At 41.3% G+C, this 20,156-nt stretch overlaps 1 protein-coding gene across 1 annotated transcript; it reads right to left on the reverse strand.

The window, feature by feature from the left end:
• Positions 1-1,647: 1,647 nt before the first annotated feature.
• Positions 1,648-20,156, reverse strand: PARD6B (par-6 family cell polarity regulator beta). Its single transcript, XM_070419765.1, has 3 exons — positions 19,908-20,156; positions 13,302-13,524; positions 1,648-4,826 (listed from the first exon to the last, which is right to left on the reverse strand). Exons 1-3 carry the CDS (start codon positions 19,971-19,973, stop codon positions 3,997-3,999), a joined length of 1,119 nt encoding a protein of 372 aa, XP_070275866.1. The 5' UTR covers positions 19,974-20,156; the 3' UTR covers positions 1,648-3,996.

Below are 20,156 nucleotides of genomic sequence, written 5' to 3' on the forward strand. Positions count from 1 at the left end.
CCTGAGGATATTTTTCCATTGATTTTTACGGAGAGTGGAAGAGAGAGGGAAAGACAGAGAACTATCAATGTGAGAGGAACACATCGATTGGTTGCCTACTGCACGTGCCCTGACCAGGGCCTGGGCTGAGGAAGAGTCTGCAACCAAGGTATGTGCCCTTGACTGGAATGGAACCCAGGACCCTTTGGCCTACAGGCCGATGCTCTATCCACTGAGCCAACGGGCGAGGGCTATCTTTGTTTTTAAAGATTTTTATTGATTTCAGAGAGGAAGGGAGAGGGAGAGAGAGAAACATCAGTGATAACAGGGAATCATGGATCGGCTGCCTCCTGCACGCCCCACACAGGGGATAGAGCCCGTAAGCCGGCATGTGCCCTGACTGGGAATTGAACTGTGACCTCCTGGTTCATAGGTCAATGCTCAACCACTGAGCCACACTGGCTGGGTTCATGTTTCTCTTTTTTAAAAATTATTTATTTATTTAAATATATTTTATTGATTTTTTTTATAGAGAGAGTTAGAAACATCGATGAGAAATATTGATCAGGTGCCTCCTGCACACCCCCTACTGGGGATGTGCCTGCAACCAAGGTACATGCCCTTGACTGGAATCGAACCTGGGACCCTTCAGTCCACAGGCTGACGCTCTATCCCAGCCGTGGGCAAACTACAGCCCACGGGCCGGATCCGGCCCGTTTGAAATGAATAAAACTAAAAAAAAAAAAGACCGTACCCTTTTATGTAATGATGTTTACTTTGAATTTATATTAGTTCACACAAACACTCCATCCATGCTTTTGTTCCAGCCCTCTGGTCCAGTTTAAGAACCCATTGTGGCCCTCGAGTCAAAAAGTTTGCCCACCCCTGCTCTATCCACTGAGCCAAACCAGTTAGGGCCTCATGTTTATCTTTTAAAAATTAAAAGTTAAGGGCGCCAGGACCTTGCTATCTACACTAATAAAAGAGAAACATGCAAATTGGTGTCACTCTGCTATACTTACCAGCCAATCAGGGCGATATACAAATTAACCCAACAAAGATGGTGGTGGCCATGGAGCTGGAGGCTTGGGTTGCCCCTGGTGATGGAGGAAGCCAAGCTTCCAGCCTGCCCTGGCCACCGCTCAAGGGAGAGAACAACACACAGGCATGGCCAGGAGCCTGAGAGATCAACACAGAGAGGCGCCTGCTCCAAGCCTCCGCAGTGTGGCTGGGGGCAGGCCCCCAGTGGACACACACACACACTTACGGGATGCCTGCTCCAAGCCTCCGACGCGGCTGGAGGCAGGCCTCCAGCGGGGACACACACACATACACACACACACACACACACACACACACACACACACGGGGCAACTGCTCCGAGCCTATGTGGTGTGGCTGGGGGCAGGCCCCAGCAGACAGACAGACACACACACACACACACACACACACACACACACACACACGGCGCCTGCTCCGAGCCTCTGCTGCCGTCAGTAGGACATCCACTGAGGGCTCCCGGACTGTGAGAGGGGGGAGGCTGGGCTGAGGGACCCCCCACCCCCCAGTGCACAAATTTCATGCACCGGGCCTCTAGTAGCTTATATAATGGGTGATAGGTAAATAACTGTTGGGCACTTTTCATATATTCGCAAACAAGAAAGTAGCCTTTATACAAGTCTATCTTTATTTGTAAAAAATAATATACAACTAAAGCCAATTTGATTTTAAAATCAAAGTTCAGTTAATGATAATGTACATTTTATAATAAAATTGTAGTAAAATACTGACATTTGATAGTTTAAACAAAGTGTCATTCATGTACAAATCATGTTATATGTAAAATTTAATTAGAAAATTCATAGTTCACAGAAGTACATACATTTTGTTGACAGCACATAAGAACATTAGCATAAATTTACTTAAAGATACAGAACAAAATTCACAGTTAGGCTTGACACTTAGTACTAGGAAATTTTATGCTGAATCCACTGATACTTTTGTTAACGATGACACACTTGAAATAACTGATTCAGACAACCAATGAATCCTCATTTTATTGTATAACCAAGATCTATTGGTTTTACAATACGTCTAGTAATCAATTATTTTACCAATAATTTAAGTGAGATCTAGCTGAAGACACCACTGACATGTATCTTTAGCAGGATAATTAAAATAAGAAGCATTAGAAGCTTTGACTTCCATTTTCATGAAGACATACAAGTCTATATTTTAGTTAAAATTTGTACAAAAAGTCAAGCCCTGAAGTATTTCCCCCCCACAAGAAAAGTTCTGATGTTAAAACTTTGCTAAAAAAAAAAAAAAAAGAGAGAGAGAGAGAGAGGTAGTGTGTGAAAGTATTTTTACTTAGAATGTTGAACCCCTGCACCACTTATAAATGAAATTTAACCTTATACATATTATCATTGTTTTGTCATTCAAGAGTCAAATGTATAAAACTCACAGAATGTTAAAGTTGGAATGCCATTATAAAACAGTGGTATGTAAGTGGAAGAACGTCAGTGAATTCAACAAAAAGTACATTGTATTACATAATATTGTGCAATTAATAGTTTAGTGACAATATGTTTAGTGGTAATGTGAACAAAATACATTTAAGTATTCTGAGTCAAATGATCTTCATTTAATCAAGACTTTACTTCTTCATATATTTTGACCATATAGAGAAAATATCCTTCAAAACGGAGTCATCTGATTCTTCATTGTTTTAATAGCACACAATTGTTATAGGTATCCATACTAGCCCTACCATAAAATTAATTAATAAATAACTCTGACAGTAATATCCATAAGCCACAGAGAACTTATGTACTTCATACTATTCTTTGTTTCTATATACAAGCATTCTGTAGTGTTTGTGCACATCGTATAGTGAAATCAGGCAAGGAATGGAAGTTAGCAGCCTTACACTTAACTTGTTCTAAGTGGATGCATTGGAAAGTAATAAATAGCCTTATAAAATTAATAGTGATAAACTCTGTCAAAGGTGAATACTATATAATTTTCATAAAGTGTAGGCAGTGTTCCTAGAAATCCCATGAAGGAAAACCCAAATTGTTTATATAAAAAGTGCACAAATTTGTCCTGTGTGTAAAAAAAATCTCTGAATTTGGGTGCATTTTTTAAAATCCAAAATGATTTGCACTTCTTGAATACATTAAAAGAGTATAAAAGCACACCAACAACACACACACAACAAAAGGATAATTTCCAATGAGATTGGGAATGAGGGTGAGAAGAGGTGAAGAGGTGGAGGATAAGGGAGAGTCTCCCAATGCCCAGAGTCAGTGGCATCGCCATTTCCAGGGTAAGTTACGCCCACATGGAATGCCTTTGTGAGAATGAAAGCTACAGGAAGGACAGGCAGGCACCTGAACAACTGGTAGAGATTCTTAATTCAGGAACATAGTTTTGATGCCTTACAACATAGGAAGCAACTCCTAAAAATAGTCAATCAGTTTGATTTCTTAGATATTAGGAAAAAAAGCACTTGAAAAGACTACTTGTTATAATTCACAACAGAGAAACATTAAAATGTCAAAATAAAATACAGAGAACATAGGAGCTGAGGTCCCCAAGGTACCAAAAGTTAGAATGAGATTTCTTCACATTAGAACTTTTAAAAATATAAAGGAAAAATGAACTGGGCTCTGCACAGCAGGTTAAATATGCAACCACTTCAAACGGAAATTATCTAGTCCTCTCACACAGTCTAGAATGTGCTCTAACATCCAGTTATCTGTAGACAAAACAGCAAAAGCACATAATTGCATTAGCAAAGGCCCCTTTGTTTTAGATTTAAATTCACCTCTGACCCACCAAAGTTTATATTAGCAATGATCAAACTACTATTTTAATAACATTTTGAGCTTGCAATATTATTTTTTCTCATGCCCATTCCAGGTCACTGGTTCAGAGGTATATATGCTTTAAACTAGCAGAATGTACAGGTTCCCATGGCATCTTCACTCAGAAAACAGTCAGATAGTGGTTTCATAGTGTTATGATTGTTCCATCTTCTTCTAAGAGTTTTTGATTTGGAACACGCGTTTCAAATTCAGTGTCTGTGCCGCTTGCTGCTGTTGTTAAGCTCACTTCATTAGAAGGAATAAAACCATTCTGTCCAGACTCCAAATTGAGTTCCATTTGTGTTAATGATTCTAAGCTTTCTGTGTTAGGAACAGCTTTGGGAATCTGCTGTGGCACTCCATTATCTTCAATAACAATGTCATCTTCATCACTGTCTTCATCCTCTGGCTCAAAGCTGGGTTCCATCTGCTGTGGATAGCCGAGAAGGCTGTTATCAGTAGACTGGCCGGAGCTCCCAGAGGTCCGACTGTTCCTAACGACATTGTTCCTCTGGTTTGCTGGTCTCACTGTTATGATGAGGTTGCGGCTGTTTGCAATCATCATATCTGTTACTTGATCCAGACTCTTCCCTGAAACTTCTATGCCGTTAACTTCTAAAACTTCATCATTAACGGCTAACAGTCCTGTGCTTTGAGCCAGACCTCCCGGGACAAGTCTGGATATAAAGATCCCTGGGACCTTCTCTAAGCCATGTGGCGTGACCCTGACACTGGAGCCATCCCGGATGTAGAATCCTAAGGGTTTCTCAGTGCCATATTTGTACAGACGGACCCTACGATGCGTTTCTGGGAGAATATCCACGTCTATAATGGAAGACACAGGTCTGAAGTCTTGGGGCATACTAATGACTATATGAGGCTTTTTCCTGTGGTTGTCAGGACGCAATACATTGGTTAAAACATTCTTCTTCTTTATTAGTGTGTCTGTACCAAAGGCACTGTAGTCTGCTTCTTCTGTTTAAAAATAAAATAAAATAATTATAGAAATGCTGTGAAAACACCCACTTATCTGCAGTTGAGTCTGTACAGAAAGGATAACTAAAATGTATTTCGTACATAAACACACTAGTTAAACATTAACTTATTCTAATGGGATCAAAATGTAGTGCAGAAGATGTTATATCAGAAAAAAACACTAGGTGGCCCTCTCAAGTACACATAAAATTACCAATGTTCACGGTAAATCTAACAAAGCTCGATAACTATGAAACAACATGAACCATGGCCAAATGAAATTCTGGTAAGTCTTGCAAACACATTCTTTTTTAAATATATTTTTATTGACTTCAGAGAGGAAGGGAGTGGGAGAGAGATAGAAACATCAATGATGAGAGAATCATTGATCGGCTGCCTCCACCCCACACAGGGGATTGAGCCCAGAACCCGGGCATGTGCCCTGACTGGGAACCATGACCTCCTGGTTCAGAGGTCAACACTCAACCACTGAGCCACGTGTTGAATGCAAACACATTCTTAAACAAGTTACTTAAAATGCATTTTGCCCCGTTTAATGGCACAGCTGCCATTAAATTCCACAGTTTTTCTTCATTCCTGTAGGAATTTGCCAGAGTCATGGTTTTTAGGTAAAAATCTTCCCATTTTTAAATGCTGATACCCAGTGAAACAACAACAAAAACCTATTTGAGTTAAATAACACCCAGGGTTGAATTCATTCTTCAAGCCAACAATTTATAATTTCTGATGTACACTAAGGGACAACAGGGCACCTAAAACCAGATATTCTTAGATCACATGGATGAAGGAAGACCTGCCATAAACAAAGCATCTCATCAGAGAATGAGAGGGAGAAAAGGAAATGAAATTAATAGCAGGCACACGAGTTGAAATACCATTTCAACTGAAATAAAGGCAAAAGAGCCCCCCAAAAGAACTAGTTCAAAATCCTAGTGTTGGCTACTGCTACAGAGAATAGTAACATCACCGTTTATCCAAGGCTTCAATTCGTATTCTCTCCTGTGACCCTCTGCCACCACCACCCCCGCACCCCATTGATAACTATGTATTATCATCTTTACTTTATAGACCAGGAAATGACTGGGACATAATAAGTTACAGAGAAAAGACTAGACCCAGGAGTTCTTTCTAGGCCAATACGTGACACATTCATACAATGAATGTTAAGTATCAACTGTGCATCAGAGTATAGAGAACTTCGGCATTTTTTTTTCATGCTACTTGAACATCTTCAAAAGCTAGTTTCAGAGAAATGTACAAGACTAGGGGCACTTAATTATTTTGGCATTTCCTCCCCTCCACCCAGGATAATTTTGTCTTCATTTATAGATAAAATATTTAGACTGGGTTCTAACAGAGACAGAAATTTATTTATAATTTGGCTGTGGAAATAAATCCATTGACACAAAAATCTTTTTGGCAAAAAATCTAACTATCATCTTCTAAATGTGTTTTTTTCAAAATTATATATTTTCATTTTAAAACAATCAATTAAGAAAGCCTACCTAATATAAGGAAAGTTCCAGTCCATACAAACTGCAAACAAAATTAAGTTGCCTACATACCTATTCATGGGAAACCTGACCCTAAACCCCTCAAATCTGCATAATTTGGCATCGCATCCTGACCCTGTTTGAATGCTCTCTGCTAAATTCTCAGAAGCAATATGCCCCTGTACAAAGGCACCTTTGTTCTCCCATCTAGCTAATCAGTTTCCAGCCACTGGGAAAAAATATTTTGGCAAAAAGCCAGGGTGCAGGGTGTTAGTTTAAAGTGTAAAGGTGAATGTCCACAGGGAGTAGGAGTTCACTTTCTACCTGAGTATGTATATCAAAGCACTGAACTCAGACTGTGATGGGAAGTTTGGAAATTTGGTTTATAGCAACCTTCCACTTGTATAAAGCCAGGCTTATGCAACAGTACATGATACGGGCTTACACAGCAGCACCACCCTTACCCAAGCCTGCCCCTCAGCAGACAATCTCAGCTAACAGGAATGGACAACGAGCCATCTGCAAGGCCACTGAACTGCCAAGGATGTCTCACTTCTTTCCACAGAAAAAGCTCCTGTGCTTTACTTACCAAGGAGCCCTGCAGGCCCTTAGTTTGTAAACATTAATTCTGAAAAGTCTGGTTATCTCATTCCTTAGCTCACAGAGTCAAAAGTTACAGAGAGAGACATTAGGGTCCACTAGTGAGTGGCAGACACAGATACAAGAAATAAAAGCCTACAGTGGATAAAAAGCAAATCTTGGGGGGGGCGGGTAGGGAAGCATCAGCATCCCTTTATAGTAACAAAATAGGAACAGTTCATGTTAGAGTCATTAAGAAAGTTCAAGATTATGACTTGTTTGAAGTTCAGTAGGAAGACAGGGAAGAATGAAATGATTGCTAAAACTGTAATCAGGGGCTGTAAACCTGTTTCTGTAAAGAGCTATACAGTAAATATTTCAGGTCCTGGAGGTCACACGGTTCCTATTGCAAAAGCAGCCATAGGCAGACCATAAAGGAATGAGCTTGGCTGTGTTCCAAAGAAAACTTTATTTACAAAACAGCCAGCAAGCCTTAGTTTGCCAACCCTTGTTCTAATCCAAAATGGTTAAATGAAACAGATCTGGCAACTTTACAAAGATTAAACATCACTTAAAGTGATATTCAAATTCTGCAGATCCCCTCACTTTCTAATAAGAAAAATCAATCACCAAATATTAAGAAGTATCTCGTATGTGGCTCAGCATTGTTTTCTGGGCCATAGATCCAGTGAACAAAACAGATAAGGTGCTTGCTTTCATGGTGCTTATAGTCTAAAGGAGGAGATGGCAATTAATTTCAAATAACTGAATTATTACAAAGGTGCCAAGAGCAGTGAAGTACACTGTGCTGTACAAGTATGTAAGTGAGAACCTAGCTTGGTGCAAAGGAAAGGAAAGGCTTCGTCAGGAAAGTAAGGATCACGCTGAGACTAGCTAATCAGGTAGAAGGGAGAGACATTCCAGGCATAGAATACAACGAATAAAGAGAGGAGGAGGATGGAGTAGGGGAAGGAGTCCAATGTACAGTCACGCACTGCTTCACAGGGATATGTTCCGAGAAATGCATCGTTAGGCAATTTCACCGTTGAGCGAACATCATAGAGTGACTTACATAAACCTAGACGGGATAGCCTTCTGCACACCTAGGCTAGCTACATGTTCTAGCTTAGTGCGCCAGAGCTACAAGCCTGTATAGCAGGTTACTGCACAAAACTACATGAGATTAAATCAAGCACAAGAGAAAATGATGCAATCAAGACACATGAGCCCTAGCTGGTTTGGCTCAGTGGACAGAGCATCGGCTTATGGACTGAAGGGTCCTGGGTTCAATTCTGGTCAAGGGCACATGCCCAGGTTGCAGGCTTGATCCCCAGTAGGGGGCTTGCAGGAGGCAGCCGATCAATGATTCTCTCTCATCATTGATGTTTTTATATCTCTCTTCCTCTCTGAAATAAATAAAAATATATTTGAGAGAGAGAGAGAGAAAGAGGGAGGGAGGGAGGGAGGGAGAGAGAGAGATGAGATAGCGATGCTGCTGGTGTTAACAGGGCCTACTGTTTTCAGAAAACTTTTTTGTGAATAAGTAGAAAGAGTAAACTCTAAAATAACAATGAAAAGTATAGTACATATGTAAACCTGTAACAGTCCTTTATGACCATAATCAGGTATTAAGTGCTGTACATAATTGCATGGGCTGAACTTTTATAGGACTGGCAGTGCAGTAGGTCTGTTTACCAGCATCACCACAACTGCATGAGGAATGTGATGCACTCTTACCTTACCACAGCCACAACATCATCACTAAGCAATAGGGATTTTTCAGCTCCTGTATTCTAATGGAGTATTTGTTGACAGAAACCTCATTATATGGCCCATGACTGTAGTGAGGTTAAAGGGTGGCTGGGGAAAGGGGGCAGGGAGGAGAAGGAAGAGTCCAGAGCCAAGTCAGAAGCAGCCAGGGGCCAGGCAGACCAATGGGAACTTCAGGGAAGCGTTAAGGATTATGGACTTTGGCCTAAGGGCAACAGGAAGAAAACCAAAGGGTTTCAGTTTTTCTCTAAAGCTCTGGCTTCAAGCTGGAGAATGGACCTGAGAGGAGATAGGAGGCTGTGCAGTGGTTTAGGATGGCACCTGGCCTGAAGCAGAGGCAATGGAGATAGGGCAAAACACCTGAAAAATAATTAGAACACAGTTTTAACAGGATTGGTGACTAAGAAAAACAGGTATGTGTCAAAGGTGGCTCCCATGTTTCCATCATGAGAACTGGTGTCATATTCTGAGATGTTACTCCACAATTCCCTCTCTTTTTTCCTCTCTCTTCTTTTTACTTTATTTAATGTTTAATTTCTGGGGCCATACCTTTTGTTAAACTGTTTTTTTTACAACTTACTATTACAATGTATATACGTTAGACATTTCTAAATTAAACCCTGATTCGTTAAAATATAATCTTAAGGTCCATTTGCAAAATAATGTCCACTGTACAGGTGTTAGGGCCACAAGGCCATGTCCTAAGTGAGAGGATGCTTACTAATAAAGCAAGGCCCTTCTAGAGATTCCAACAAACTCCTCTGAATAAATCCAAGATGCAGACATATTTGTCTAATGTCACACATAAACAGGTGGTGATACGTACAGCAAGAACTGCGGTGTGCACATTCTGATCAGGTCTGGCGAGGACTCTGTGCATTTCAACAGACCCCAGACTTGGCTGATCACCATGCCTCGCTGGGAAGTTTTTGGTTTTTTTTTAATACACATTTCCCTGGCTGTATTCCAAACCTACAGGAATAACCTGAGTATTTTTTAAAGGTACAACCTTTGGATATTTTCTAATATTGTTTGCTGCACAATAATAATCTAAACAACAAGAGGAGGAAAACTCTACTTTGTACCATCTCTTCCCCTCCCCCAAATAAATAACAATACTCTAAACTCCAGTGGGGATGGTGCTGGCAAAAGACCTGGGAATCCTCTCTGTGAAAATAAACTTTTAAGATATCAGGTTTTTTGTTTTGTTTTTGCTTCCATGATAACAGACCTAGAAATAGAGTATGGGGTTTTTCTTCTAACAAATTATTACAAAATATAAAACTTTTCATTCCTATCTTCAAGTTCAGGCTATTAAGTAGCTTACACATTCAACCCTGAGCTTTCACTTCAAAGACACTCTGAATTCCAGATCTTCAGAGGGTAGTTCATCAACTAACGGTGGGAGGGGCGGGAGGGTGTGGCCCTTTAGGGGTGGTCAGAAGAAACCCCTCTGAGAACATTATCTGTGCTAAGATCTGAAGGATGAGGAGGCAGCCATGGGAAGAGCTGGAGGGAAACCTTTCTTAGGAGGAAAAGCAAGTGCAAAAGCAGAGACAGCAACCAAGTCTGAGGGACAGGAAGCCAGTGTGGCTATGATGAGGGAGGAAGAACTGAGGAAGATGAACTGGCAAAGGCCAAGCAAGGAAGGAGTTTCTTCTGGATGCAATGAAAAGCCAGTACAGGGTTTTAAGCAGAAATAATCAACCAACTTCCTGTTCATTTTTTGCTTAAGTCATGTTTGTATTTTATATATATATATTTTTTAATCCTCACCTGAGGATATTTTTTCCATTGATTTTTAGAGAGAGTGGAAGAGAGGGAGGATTGGGGAGAGAGAGAGAGAGAAAGAAAGAGAAAAATCAACATGAGAGAGACACATCAACTGGTTGTCTCCCACACGTGCCTGACCGGGACCGGGGATCAAACCTGTAATCCAAGTACGTGCCCTTGACTAGGAATCAAACCCACGACCCATCGGTCCTTGGGCCGACGTACTAACCCAGTGGTTCTCAATCTTCCTAATGCTTCGACCCTTTAATACAGTTCCTCATGTTGTGGTGACCCCCAATTTCATTGTTACAAATTGAACATAATTAAAGCATAGTGATTAATCACAAAAACAATATGTAATTATATACATGTTTTCTGGTGGTCTTGGCGACCCCTGTGAAAGGGTCGTTCGACCCCCAAAGGGGTCGTGACCCACAGGTTGAGAACCGCTGTACTAACCACTGAGCAAAACAGGCCAGGGCTTAAATTTATATATTTTTTAAAGAATTGTCTGTTGAATGGACTACCTATTTCTAAGCCAAACTCTGAGGGCTAATAATTGTACTGAATGTTTATCTCTATGACATAGAAAACTTTTGTTCACATAGAAACATTTAAAAGGAAATAGCAGAAGATAACCATCCTTAAAAGATGTTAGGACTAATTAACCCCATGATCACATAAGTGTTACAAATCCAGTAGCAAAAACACGTGGTGGTATAATCCAACTCATATAATCTTCCTAATGAAGGGGATAATTTTGTCAGATGGCAGTGGTTTAAAAATAGTCATTTTACATTTGAATACACATTCCAGAGAGCAACTAAATTTTTAGTGAAAATTGCAACTGCTAACAAGAAAAGCCTACTATCTAACAACAATTATTTAAATTATTCTGCTCAAAATGACAACTTCCACTCAAAAGTTTTGTCCTTCTCTCCTCTACTGCAGTTCTTTCTTTTGTAACATTCAATACAAAGCTTTCCAAGGGTCTATCCTTGGTCTTTATTTACCATTTCTAATTTCCTAACACGGTTGAAACTCACCAGCCAGATTAGCTTTTCTGCCCTAAAACCAAACCAATTTTCTCTTCAAGTCCATCCCTCTTCCATATTCTGCTGCTCCTCCAATTCATCCCAACAGCCAAATTAATCTCCTAAAGTACTACTCTAATTGTACCACGCCCCTGTTATCTACAAAATCCATCTGGGGAGGGGGGCGGTTTAGGGAAAATTGTGTGTTTGTTAATATTTTGTAAATAGTCAAGTGATAAAGATATAAGTTACGCTTGGCAGTTTATTCTGTTGGTGGACTTTAGTTCCTCCAAACCCAGAAAAGCTAACATACATAATCAGTCGAATTTCAAAGCCCTGGGAGTGGTCCCAAGCTTATCAACTGATTGGAAAGAAAGTTTCATCTTCAAGGGTAATCCCTACCATTCTCTGCTTTCTGGGTTGGTTTACAAACACAGCAAGGCTTTAATTATCCCACCAATACAGTGCCTGCTGCTTCCCTGCTAGCTTTCTAAACCTCTTCATTTACCAAAGACAAAGGAATAAATGGCACACACCCTGCCCATCTGCAGACAGAGAGACACACATGAAGGAAGACACAAAGTTAAAAAAATAAAAATTTAGGACTCAAAAGACATTTGAAAATGTTTGCAATATAAAGTGGCTACTTCAAATGTTCTTTTGTGAGACAAATATCAACGTTTACATTCCTCCAAAATAATGAGTTGCTATCTAATTTTCCAGATGAGTAACTAATTTGCTTTCTGTGAACAATATCCTAAAAGAAAAAGGAAAGAAAATAGTCTCTGGATGCCTGCCTACTACATGCCAGGGCACTGTACTTAGCTCTTTCAACACTCCCAGTAATCCTATGAGATAATATGTCCATTCTATAGAAAAAGACATTGAGACCCAAGAAGGATAAATAGTTTTCCTTTAGGTATCTATTAAGTATAGCACTTGAAAGTTGGTTGTCACCAAAAGACTGGAATGTTTCTCTGAATCCAAAGTTATACTCTTTCTACCACATCTTCCTGAATAAACAAAATTTCATTCATTAAAGTGAAGAGTCAATAAATTCAGAATTTCTATTTTTAAAAATCTAAGAGGGTTATAATTAAAGTAATTAAAACCACAAATTTTCTGCCCTGGCCAGGTGGCTCACCTTCCTAATGCCGCGACCCTTTAATACAGTTCCTCATGTTGTGGTGACCCCCAACCATAAAATTATTTTCATTGCTACTTCATAACTGTAATTTTGCTACTGTTATAAATCGTAATGTAAATATCTGATATGCAGGATGTATTTTCATTGTTACAAATTGAACATAATTAAAGCATAGTGATTAATCACAAAAACAATATGTAATTATCTATGTGTTTTCCGACAGTCTTAGGCGACCCCTGTGAAAGGGTTGTTTGACCCACAGGTTGAGAACCATTGCTGTAAACCGAAAGGCTGTGGGTTCAATCCCTGGTTGGGGCATATACAGAAGGCAACCGATAGATGTTCTCTCTCACACTGATGTTTCTCTCTCTTCCTTTTCCTCTCTCTCGAAAATCTATAAGCATATTATTGGGTGAGGATTAAAAAATACAAAAACAAAAAAACCCCACAAATTTTCTAAAGTACACTAGTGAAGTGTAAAGATAATCATTAAATCATTAATACCGAAAATGTTTTAAACCCACTTGTTGCTTAATATGGTAAGATTCACAGAAAATGTCTCTTCATTAAGTTTGTGGCAAAGTCTGTGTATCCTATCAATGAGAAAAATAAAACCACTTCTATCTGTAAAACAATTTTTGTAAACAGTGGTACTTACCCTTTTTTTGTATAAAGATCCTAAGCAGTGGATTGGCCGTTGAAACAGCTTTGTGATAATTATCATCGTTATTTATAGGTAGTAAGTCTCCATGGATGTCTGCGTAGCCTACTAAAACATCAACATTTGGGATCTTATGAACATGTTGCAGTAATCCATAAAACTCCTCAAATTTTCCCGGTTTTGATCTTTCCAGTGAAAAACGACGAAATTCAGCTCCAAACTATAAAGATAAAAAATGTATTAATTTTAAAAACAGGATTCAATTTTAAAATGCATGCCACAGAACATTAACAGGCTTATTATTTCTCTTAATAAAGAAGATAGCACAGGAATGTGCCTTCTGATGCTGTATCTCTGAAGGGCATCACTTGAAGATGCAGGTTTACCTCAATGCCCAGGCACCCAGGCCGCATTGGGGACTGTCCTCTCACACCCTGTCTGCAGCCCAGATCCTGAAAGCAGCACTTACCTACATGAGGTAAGAGGTGCCCAAGTCTTTATTTTGACCATTAACAAAAAGCATCTAAGTTTCTTCCCCCATAAAAGGAATTGCTATTTCACAGAAGTGGCAAGAATGAACAGAAACAGGTACAAAAAGGACTTTGAGCTTCTTGACATTTAAGATGTGATACAAATGGAGGTATAGTATTTAAGAAATCAGTCTAGAGATAAGCATCTTCCCTGTTAATATTATTAAAAAGTTTTATTAATACATCAAATATATGTCCTACAACTACACAGTAACACAAGAAGTGTTTACATGCTTGGCACAGGGCTAGACCCTAGAGATTGAAAGGCTCAGGCTTACACAAGCGTACCAATTAGTGGATAAAGAGAATAGTTACATCAGAGAGGTATTTAGGGATCATACCAACAGGGAGTACATGACACCTCCACCAGGCCCAATATTTATCTTCACAATTCTGATTCATAGGTCTGCTTCCCTATGCTAGAATCACACCTCTGTTCTCCAAATGCTGAATTAGTCAAGTGGCCCTTATTCAACACTTAGGACTGATTTCATCTAGTCCATGAACAACAGGATCTATAGGACTTACTATGGGACTAGCATGGCATTTCTCCCCAAATGTGGAAACCTAAGAAAGGTTAATCAGCCCGGCTGGTGTGGTTCAGTGGTTGAGTGTCAACCTATAAACCCAGAGGTCATGCTCAATTCTCAGTCAGGGCACATGCCAGGGTTAGGAGCTCCATCCATCGTGTGGGACATGCAGGAGGCAGCTGACCAATGATTCTCTCTCATCACTGACATTTCTATCTCTCTCTCCCTCTCCTTTCCTCTCTGAAATCAATAAAAACATATTTTTTTTAAAAAAAAGGTTAATCAGCCTTCCTCAAAAAGGTGTACCAGCCACACAAGTGGAAAATGCTACATAACTATAGCCACACTCTTAGGAGTTACTGTGGAGACCAGATAGTAAAAGCTCAGTTAAGTCCTGCAGTTGATTAAAAATTTTTTAAAGCAAATGTTTGCAAATGACTTCTGGTCAAGATGGTGGCATAAGTAAACAGGGTAAGCACCTCCTCCCACGACCGCATCAAAATTACAACTAGCCCCAGCCAGTTTTGCTCAGTGGATAGAATGTAGGACTGAAGGGTCCAGGGTTCGATTTCCAATCAAGGGCATGTGCCTTGGCTGCAGGCTCGATCCCCGCCCTGGTCAGTCAGGGTGTGTGCCGGAAGCAACCAATTGATGTGCCTCTCACATTGATGTGTCCCGCCCCCCACCCCCCCCACCCCCCACCCCCGCTTCTACTCTCTAAAAATCAATGGAGCCCTAACCGATTTGGCTCAGTGGATAGAGCGTCGGCCTGGGGACTGAAGGGTCCCAGGTTCGATTCCGGTCAAGGGCATGTACCTTGGTTGCGGGCACATCCCCAGTGGGGAGTGTGCAGGAGGCAGCTGAATTGATGTTTCTCTCTCATCAATGTTTCTAATTCTCTATCCCTCTCCCTTCCTCTCTGTAAAAAATCAATAAAATATATTTAAAAAATAAAAAATAAATCAATAAAAAATCAATGGAAAAATATCCCCTGGGGAGGATTAACAACAATAACAATAAAATTACAACTAAACTACAGAACAACCATCATTCAGAACCCCCTGAAATCTGGCTGAATGGAAGTCCTACAACTAGGGAATTAAAGAAGAAGCGACATCAAGACTGCTCTAAAAGAAAGGTATCATACCCTAGAGCGAGAACCTTTTGAGCTCGGTGTGTCAGCATTTTGAAAAACCCTAACTTAACTCTGGTGCTGTGTCACATATAGAAATTTTTTGATATTTGCAACCATAGTAAAACAAAGACTTATATTTTTGATATTTATTTTATATATTTAAATGCCATTTAACAAAGAAAAATCAACCAAAAAAATGAGTTCGCGTGTCAGAGGTGTCATAGGTTCGCCATCACTGCCCTAGAGTGAAGCTCTGGAAACAGACTGGAAAAGACTTGAATGTAGCAACTATATTCTAGAACTACAAACTATGGGAAATAAGGAAAACAAGTATATCTTCAACTAAAAGCTCTACCAGGGAAGCCATCATATCACAAAACTGAATCATGGTGCAAGGAGGCATCTGTGCATCCCTTTCTGCACTGAATTTCAAATTTTTGGAACAAAGCAACACCCAACCACCATCATCTGACTCCCTATGAACTATCAGTTAGATAAGGCTAAAAAGTTTCCACCACTGATTATCCCCCCCCCCCCCCCACGCCACGCCCCCCTTCGAAAAAATACCATTTAGCCCTAGCCGATTTGGCTCAGTGGATAGAGCAGTGATGGCGAACCTTTTGAGCTCGGCGTGTCAGCATTTTGAAAAACCTTAACTTAACTCTGGTGCCGTGTCACATATAGAAATTTTTTGATATTTGCAACCATAGTAAAACAAAGATTTATATTTTTGATATTTATTTTATATATTTAAATGCCATTTAACAAAGAAAAATCAACCAAAAAAATGAGTTCAGAGGTGACACGCGTGTCATAGGTTCGCCATCACTGGGATAGAGCGTCGGCCTGCAAACTGAAGGGTCCCAGGTTCAATTCGGGTCAAGGGCACATGCCCAAGTTGCAGGCTCAATCCCCAGTGGGGGGTGTGCAGGAGGCAGCCCATCAATGATTCTCTCTCATCATTGATGTCTCTCTCCCTCTCTGAAATCAATAAAAATATATTTTAAAAAATACCATTTAAATGGTTTACATTCAATATATAAGCATCTGAATATTACAAAAAACCCAAAAAACAAAACAAAAAAACCAAATGTTTGCCAAATGTGCCTGACCACTGAACTCATTTTTCTTCTAAACAGGTATTATGAGTAAGAAATACTAATGTACCACTAAGACAGCCTTAAGCACCCTGTAGACAAAGTCCCCATCAGCATAATTTGAGGTTACAAATGTGTCAATTCATTTTTCCAAGGGCCTTATGGGTATCTGGAGTCACAGCTCTTACTCTATGAATTTCATCTGCCTTGCTTACCCACGCTACTCACTAGTTTTACATTAAAACTCACCAAAACCACCTATTACCCCTAATAAATAATTAAAAATTCCAAAAATACCTTCCTGAATCATAAACACTAACACTTGTCAAGAAATGTAAGGTGACTCATACCCAGCGCTCTCAAAAAGTTTAGTCACACCTTCTCATTTCAAAGTAAATAAAAACTCGGGAACACCCTTCATATCAGAGTTAGTCTTATGATGTTATCAAAAGTCATAGTTTCTCCTTCATTGCTTTATTCTGGTATCATAACGTAAAGTTCCTAGGGCTTTGATTCACCCCCGTGTTTATCACTTCCCATGATCCAGAAATGGGAGTAACATCTATCTAATCACTGAACATTTTAGGGCTTCAATGTTTCTGCTAAAGCTATTGGATGAAAATTCTTTGCTCAACGTTTTCTTCTCTCGCTTAAATGTTATGACAAAAACAATGGAAAACTGTATGGCTCACAGTAGATGTGCCCTTTTGCAAATGTTAGCAGGAAAAAAAGAGAAATTGTTATGCTTCTTGCATCAGAACAATAGGATTAAGAGAACTTTTTACTACATAAAAACAAAACAAAACATGAAAGTAGAGATAAAATTAAGACCAATCAACAACTATTCATTATATAAACCATTTACAACTTTTTTAGCTTGGTCTAATTTGTCTTGATCACCCAGAATGTGAATCAACACCCTTCTCCTAGCATCTGTTGGTACATTCTAGAAATGCAACTTAATTTTAATATTCTGTTTGTCCATGAATAATAATTAGGAAAGGTACAGCTCAAAGACTGCTCCAAGGTTATTAAAGGACACCACCTTGATTATTGATTAAGAACTTTCCCAACTCTGGCGAAACAGGAAGATAAATCAGTTACCAAAGAAAAGTCACATGGTAGCTGGTATCACAATTTAACTATAGTTATATTTGCAATATTCATTACTTTACTTGTACCATTTTTCCTTTCCATGAGCAAAGATGATAAAGTTGACAGTGTTTTCTATGAAGAACAAAGATATCCAGAAATGTGGGTTTACACATCACCTAGTTGTGGTCACAACCTAACTTCTCAGTGATCACTTTTGTAAAAAGCCGTGCTATCACTAAAGCAGTGAAAAAGAAAACATCTGTCCAAATATTTTTAAATGGTAAAGATGACAGGTGTTTTATTTAATCCATTAAAGACAAATGCGCCAACCACATATATTTGAAACACAAGGTGTCACATTAGAAACAGTGCTTATACCGTGCCTATTTATCAACAGCTAGAGTGACAGCGGGATGACACTTCATTCCCTGCAGGTTCTCAGAATGCCCTGGTTCTATTTAAGAGACACAGTTCACGAAAAGTGCAGTATGGCCGGTCCCATATATAATATAGGTTAGACATAAGTATGGGAAAGATTCACAAATCAGTTGACAGAAAGCCTGAAATTCCAGTCCCCAAGAGCTCAAGGTTTCCTGGTCTCGGGAGATCAATTACTGTTTGGTTGTATTTATCAGTGTACCTAGAATTCCTACTCATTTTCTCCCTGTGACCAAAAAAATTAAAGACGTGCTACCAAAATTCGGACCATAAACTGAATTTTAAGATCATGCAATATTGTGTTTTTCTTTTTCAGCCTCAACTCCCACAAAACCATCCTAGATTTATAACAGAAATGCCACTAGAAGATTCAACCACTACCACTTCTATACTGCCAGAGGGACAGTTTTCTGTGTTTTAAATCATGTTAACCCTTAGTTCAAGCATGTGTCACTTCCATTTGTGATGGCAGTTCCATGGGGGTCACGGGGAAGAACGCACTCCTTAAACAGCTCTAATTACTTTTCGATTCTTAGGAAGCCACAAGGCTTCTGAAACTAGTGCCTATGCTGATACATGAATTGTTTCAGAGTACATTGTAAAATGACGTTAAAGATGAATATACACATTCCTGAGGTGACTATCTCAGCTACAACAACTTCCAGAACTTTGTCTATCAACTCTAGATAATCAAAGCCATTTACCCACAGGCTCCGGGAGGCCTTCTAAGTAGCCTTACACTCGCTGATGCCTCATTCTTTGTGAAGTTGATGTGCTTTTACTTTCTCCTACCCCTTTATGTGTTTTGGTCTTCCCGATGCTACTTCCCATGTCTCAGGGCCCGGCCAGTGCCCTCTCTTTGTTTTCTACAAAGCCTCAAAGTGTAAAAAGGCTCTGAGGTTTTTGTCCTACAAGCAGAGCTGGGCGAAGCCGTCACCTCCCGAAGCCCCCATCTTCTGGAGAGAATGACACTAGATGATCTAAGCTCCTTCTGGCTCTGCGATTCATGAGAGGGTTCCGGTGGCGGCCGATCACCGTCCAATTCCAGCCCGGGACCTCCTCAGGGAAGCATTCCCCGGCTAATCCCCGCAGACCGCCCCGCTCGGGGCGCCTGGCCATGGAGGAATTCGCTGGATACCGAGGTCACCATCAGCAGGCGGGCATTCCGCTGGTCGAGAAGGAACACTTGACGTGAACAGGTAGCAGGAGGGAAGGAGACGGCGGAGTGCCACTCAGCGGAAGGGGAGCGCGCTCACGGTATGGACCCAGCGCATACCGAAGCCGGTGCCAGGAACTTCCCCGGCAGGAAGCCACGCCAGCTTCCAAGGGGTTATGTAGCTCCCTGGGCCCCCTCTCGCCACCCCATGCGCCCCTGAACCACAGAAGCGGGTGACATGTGGTGGCCACGGGTGCCCCAAGGACCTCTCACTCACAGGCCAGGAGGCGGAATACCCCGACGCTTAGAAACCACCCTGCGCCCGGCCGGCCGGGGTGAATCCCGGCCCTGACTCCCGCCCACGACCAGGAATGAGACTGAAGGAACCGAAGTGCTCCACTGGTCATCTACCTGCCCGGGCCAGGAGCAGACACAACCGGCCCCCGGCCCTCGCCTCGGCAAGTTTATTATCCACCATCTCCTGCCCCAAGTCCCACCACCGCGCCTCTCGCCGACCCAGGCGCCCGAGCAGCTCCGCAGGCCGCCCCGGCCAGCCCCTGGCCTCCCCCAGGCCCCCCTCCCAGCAGGACGGCCGCTCCGCCCCGCCAGGGCCCCCGCGCACCTTGCTCTTCACCTCCATGGTGCCCAGGCAGCCGCTGCCCGCCCCGTGCCGGTGGCTGCGGTTCATGCTGAGGCCGGGCCCCGCGGCGGCCTCCGGCAGCCGGGCCGCCCCCCAGGAGCGCGGGGAGAGAGTGCGTGGCCGGAGGGCTCTGGACGTGGCTGCGGCCGGGAGCCTCCTCACAGGCACCTGCAGAGGGGCGGCCGCGGCTCGAGCCTCCGCGCAGAGCTCCGCTGGGCGGCTCCTCACGCG

Source organism: Myotis yumanensis, unplaced genomic scaffold (assembly GCF_028538775.1).
Source record: "Myotis yumanensis isolate MYYU_CA2020_CCGP unplaced genomic scaffold, mMyoYum1.0.hap1 SCAF_7, whole genome shotgun sequence".
Taxonomy (NCBI): domain Eukaryota; kingdom Metazoa; phylum Chordata; class Mammalia; order Chiroptera; family Vespertilionidae; genus Myotis; species Myotis yumanensis.

What these genes read in the sequence shown, in the direction of transcription:
- PARD6B (XM_070419765.1), bottom strand. Translation starts at nt 19,973, where the DNA reads ATGAACCGCAGCCACCGGCACGGGGCGGGCAGCGGCTGCCTGGGCACC. An exon ending in CCATGGAGGTGAAGAGCAAG is followed by an intron (nt 13,525 to 19,907) that starts GTGCGCGGGGGC and finishes TTATCTTTATAG; the next exon opens with TTTGGAGCTGAATTTCGTCG. An exon ending in GATCTTTATACAAAAAAAGG is followed by an intron (nt 4,827 to 13,301) that starts GTAAGTACCACT and finishes ATTTTTAAACAG; the next exon opens with AAGAAGCAGACTACAGTGCC.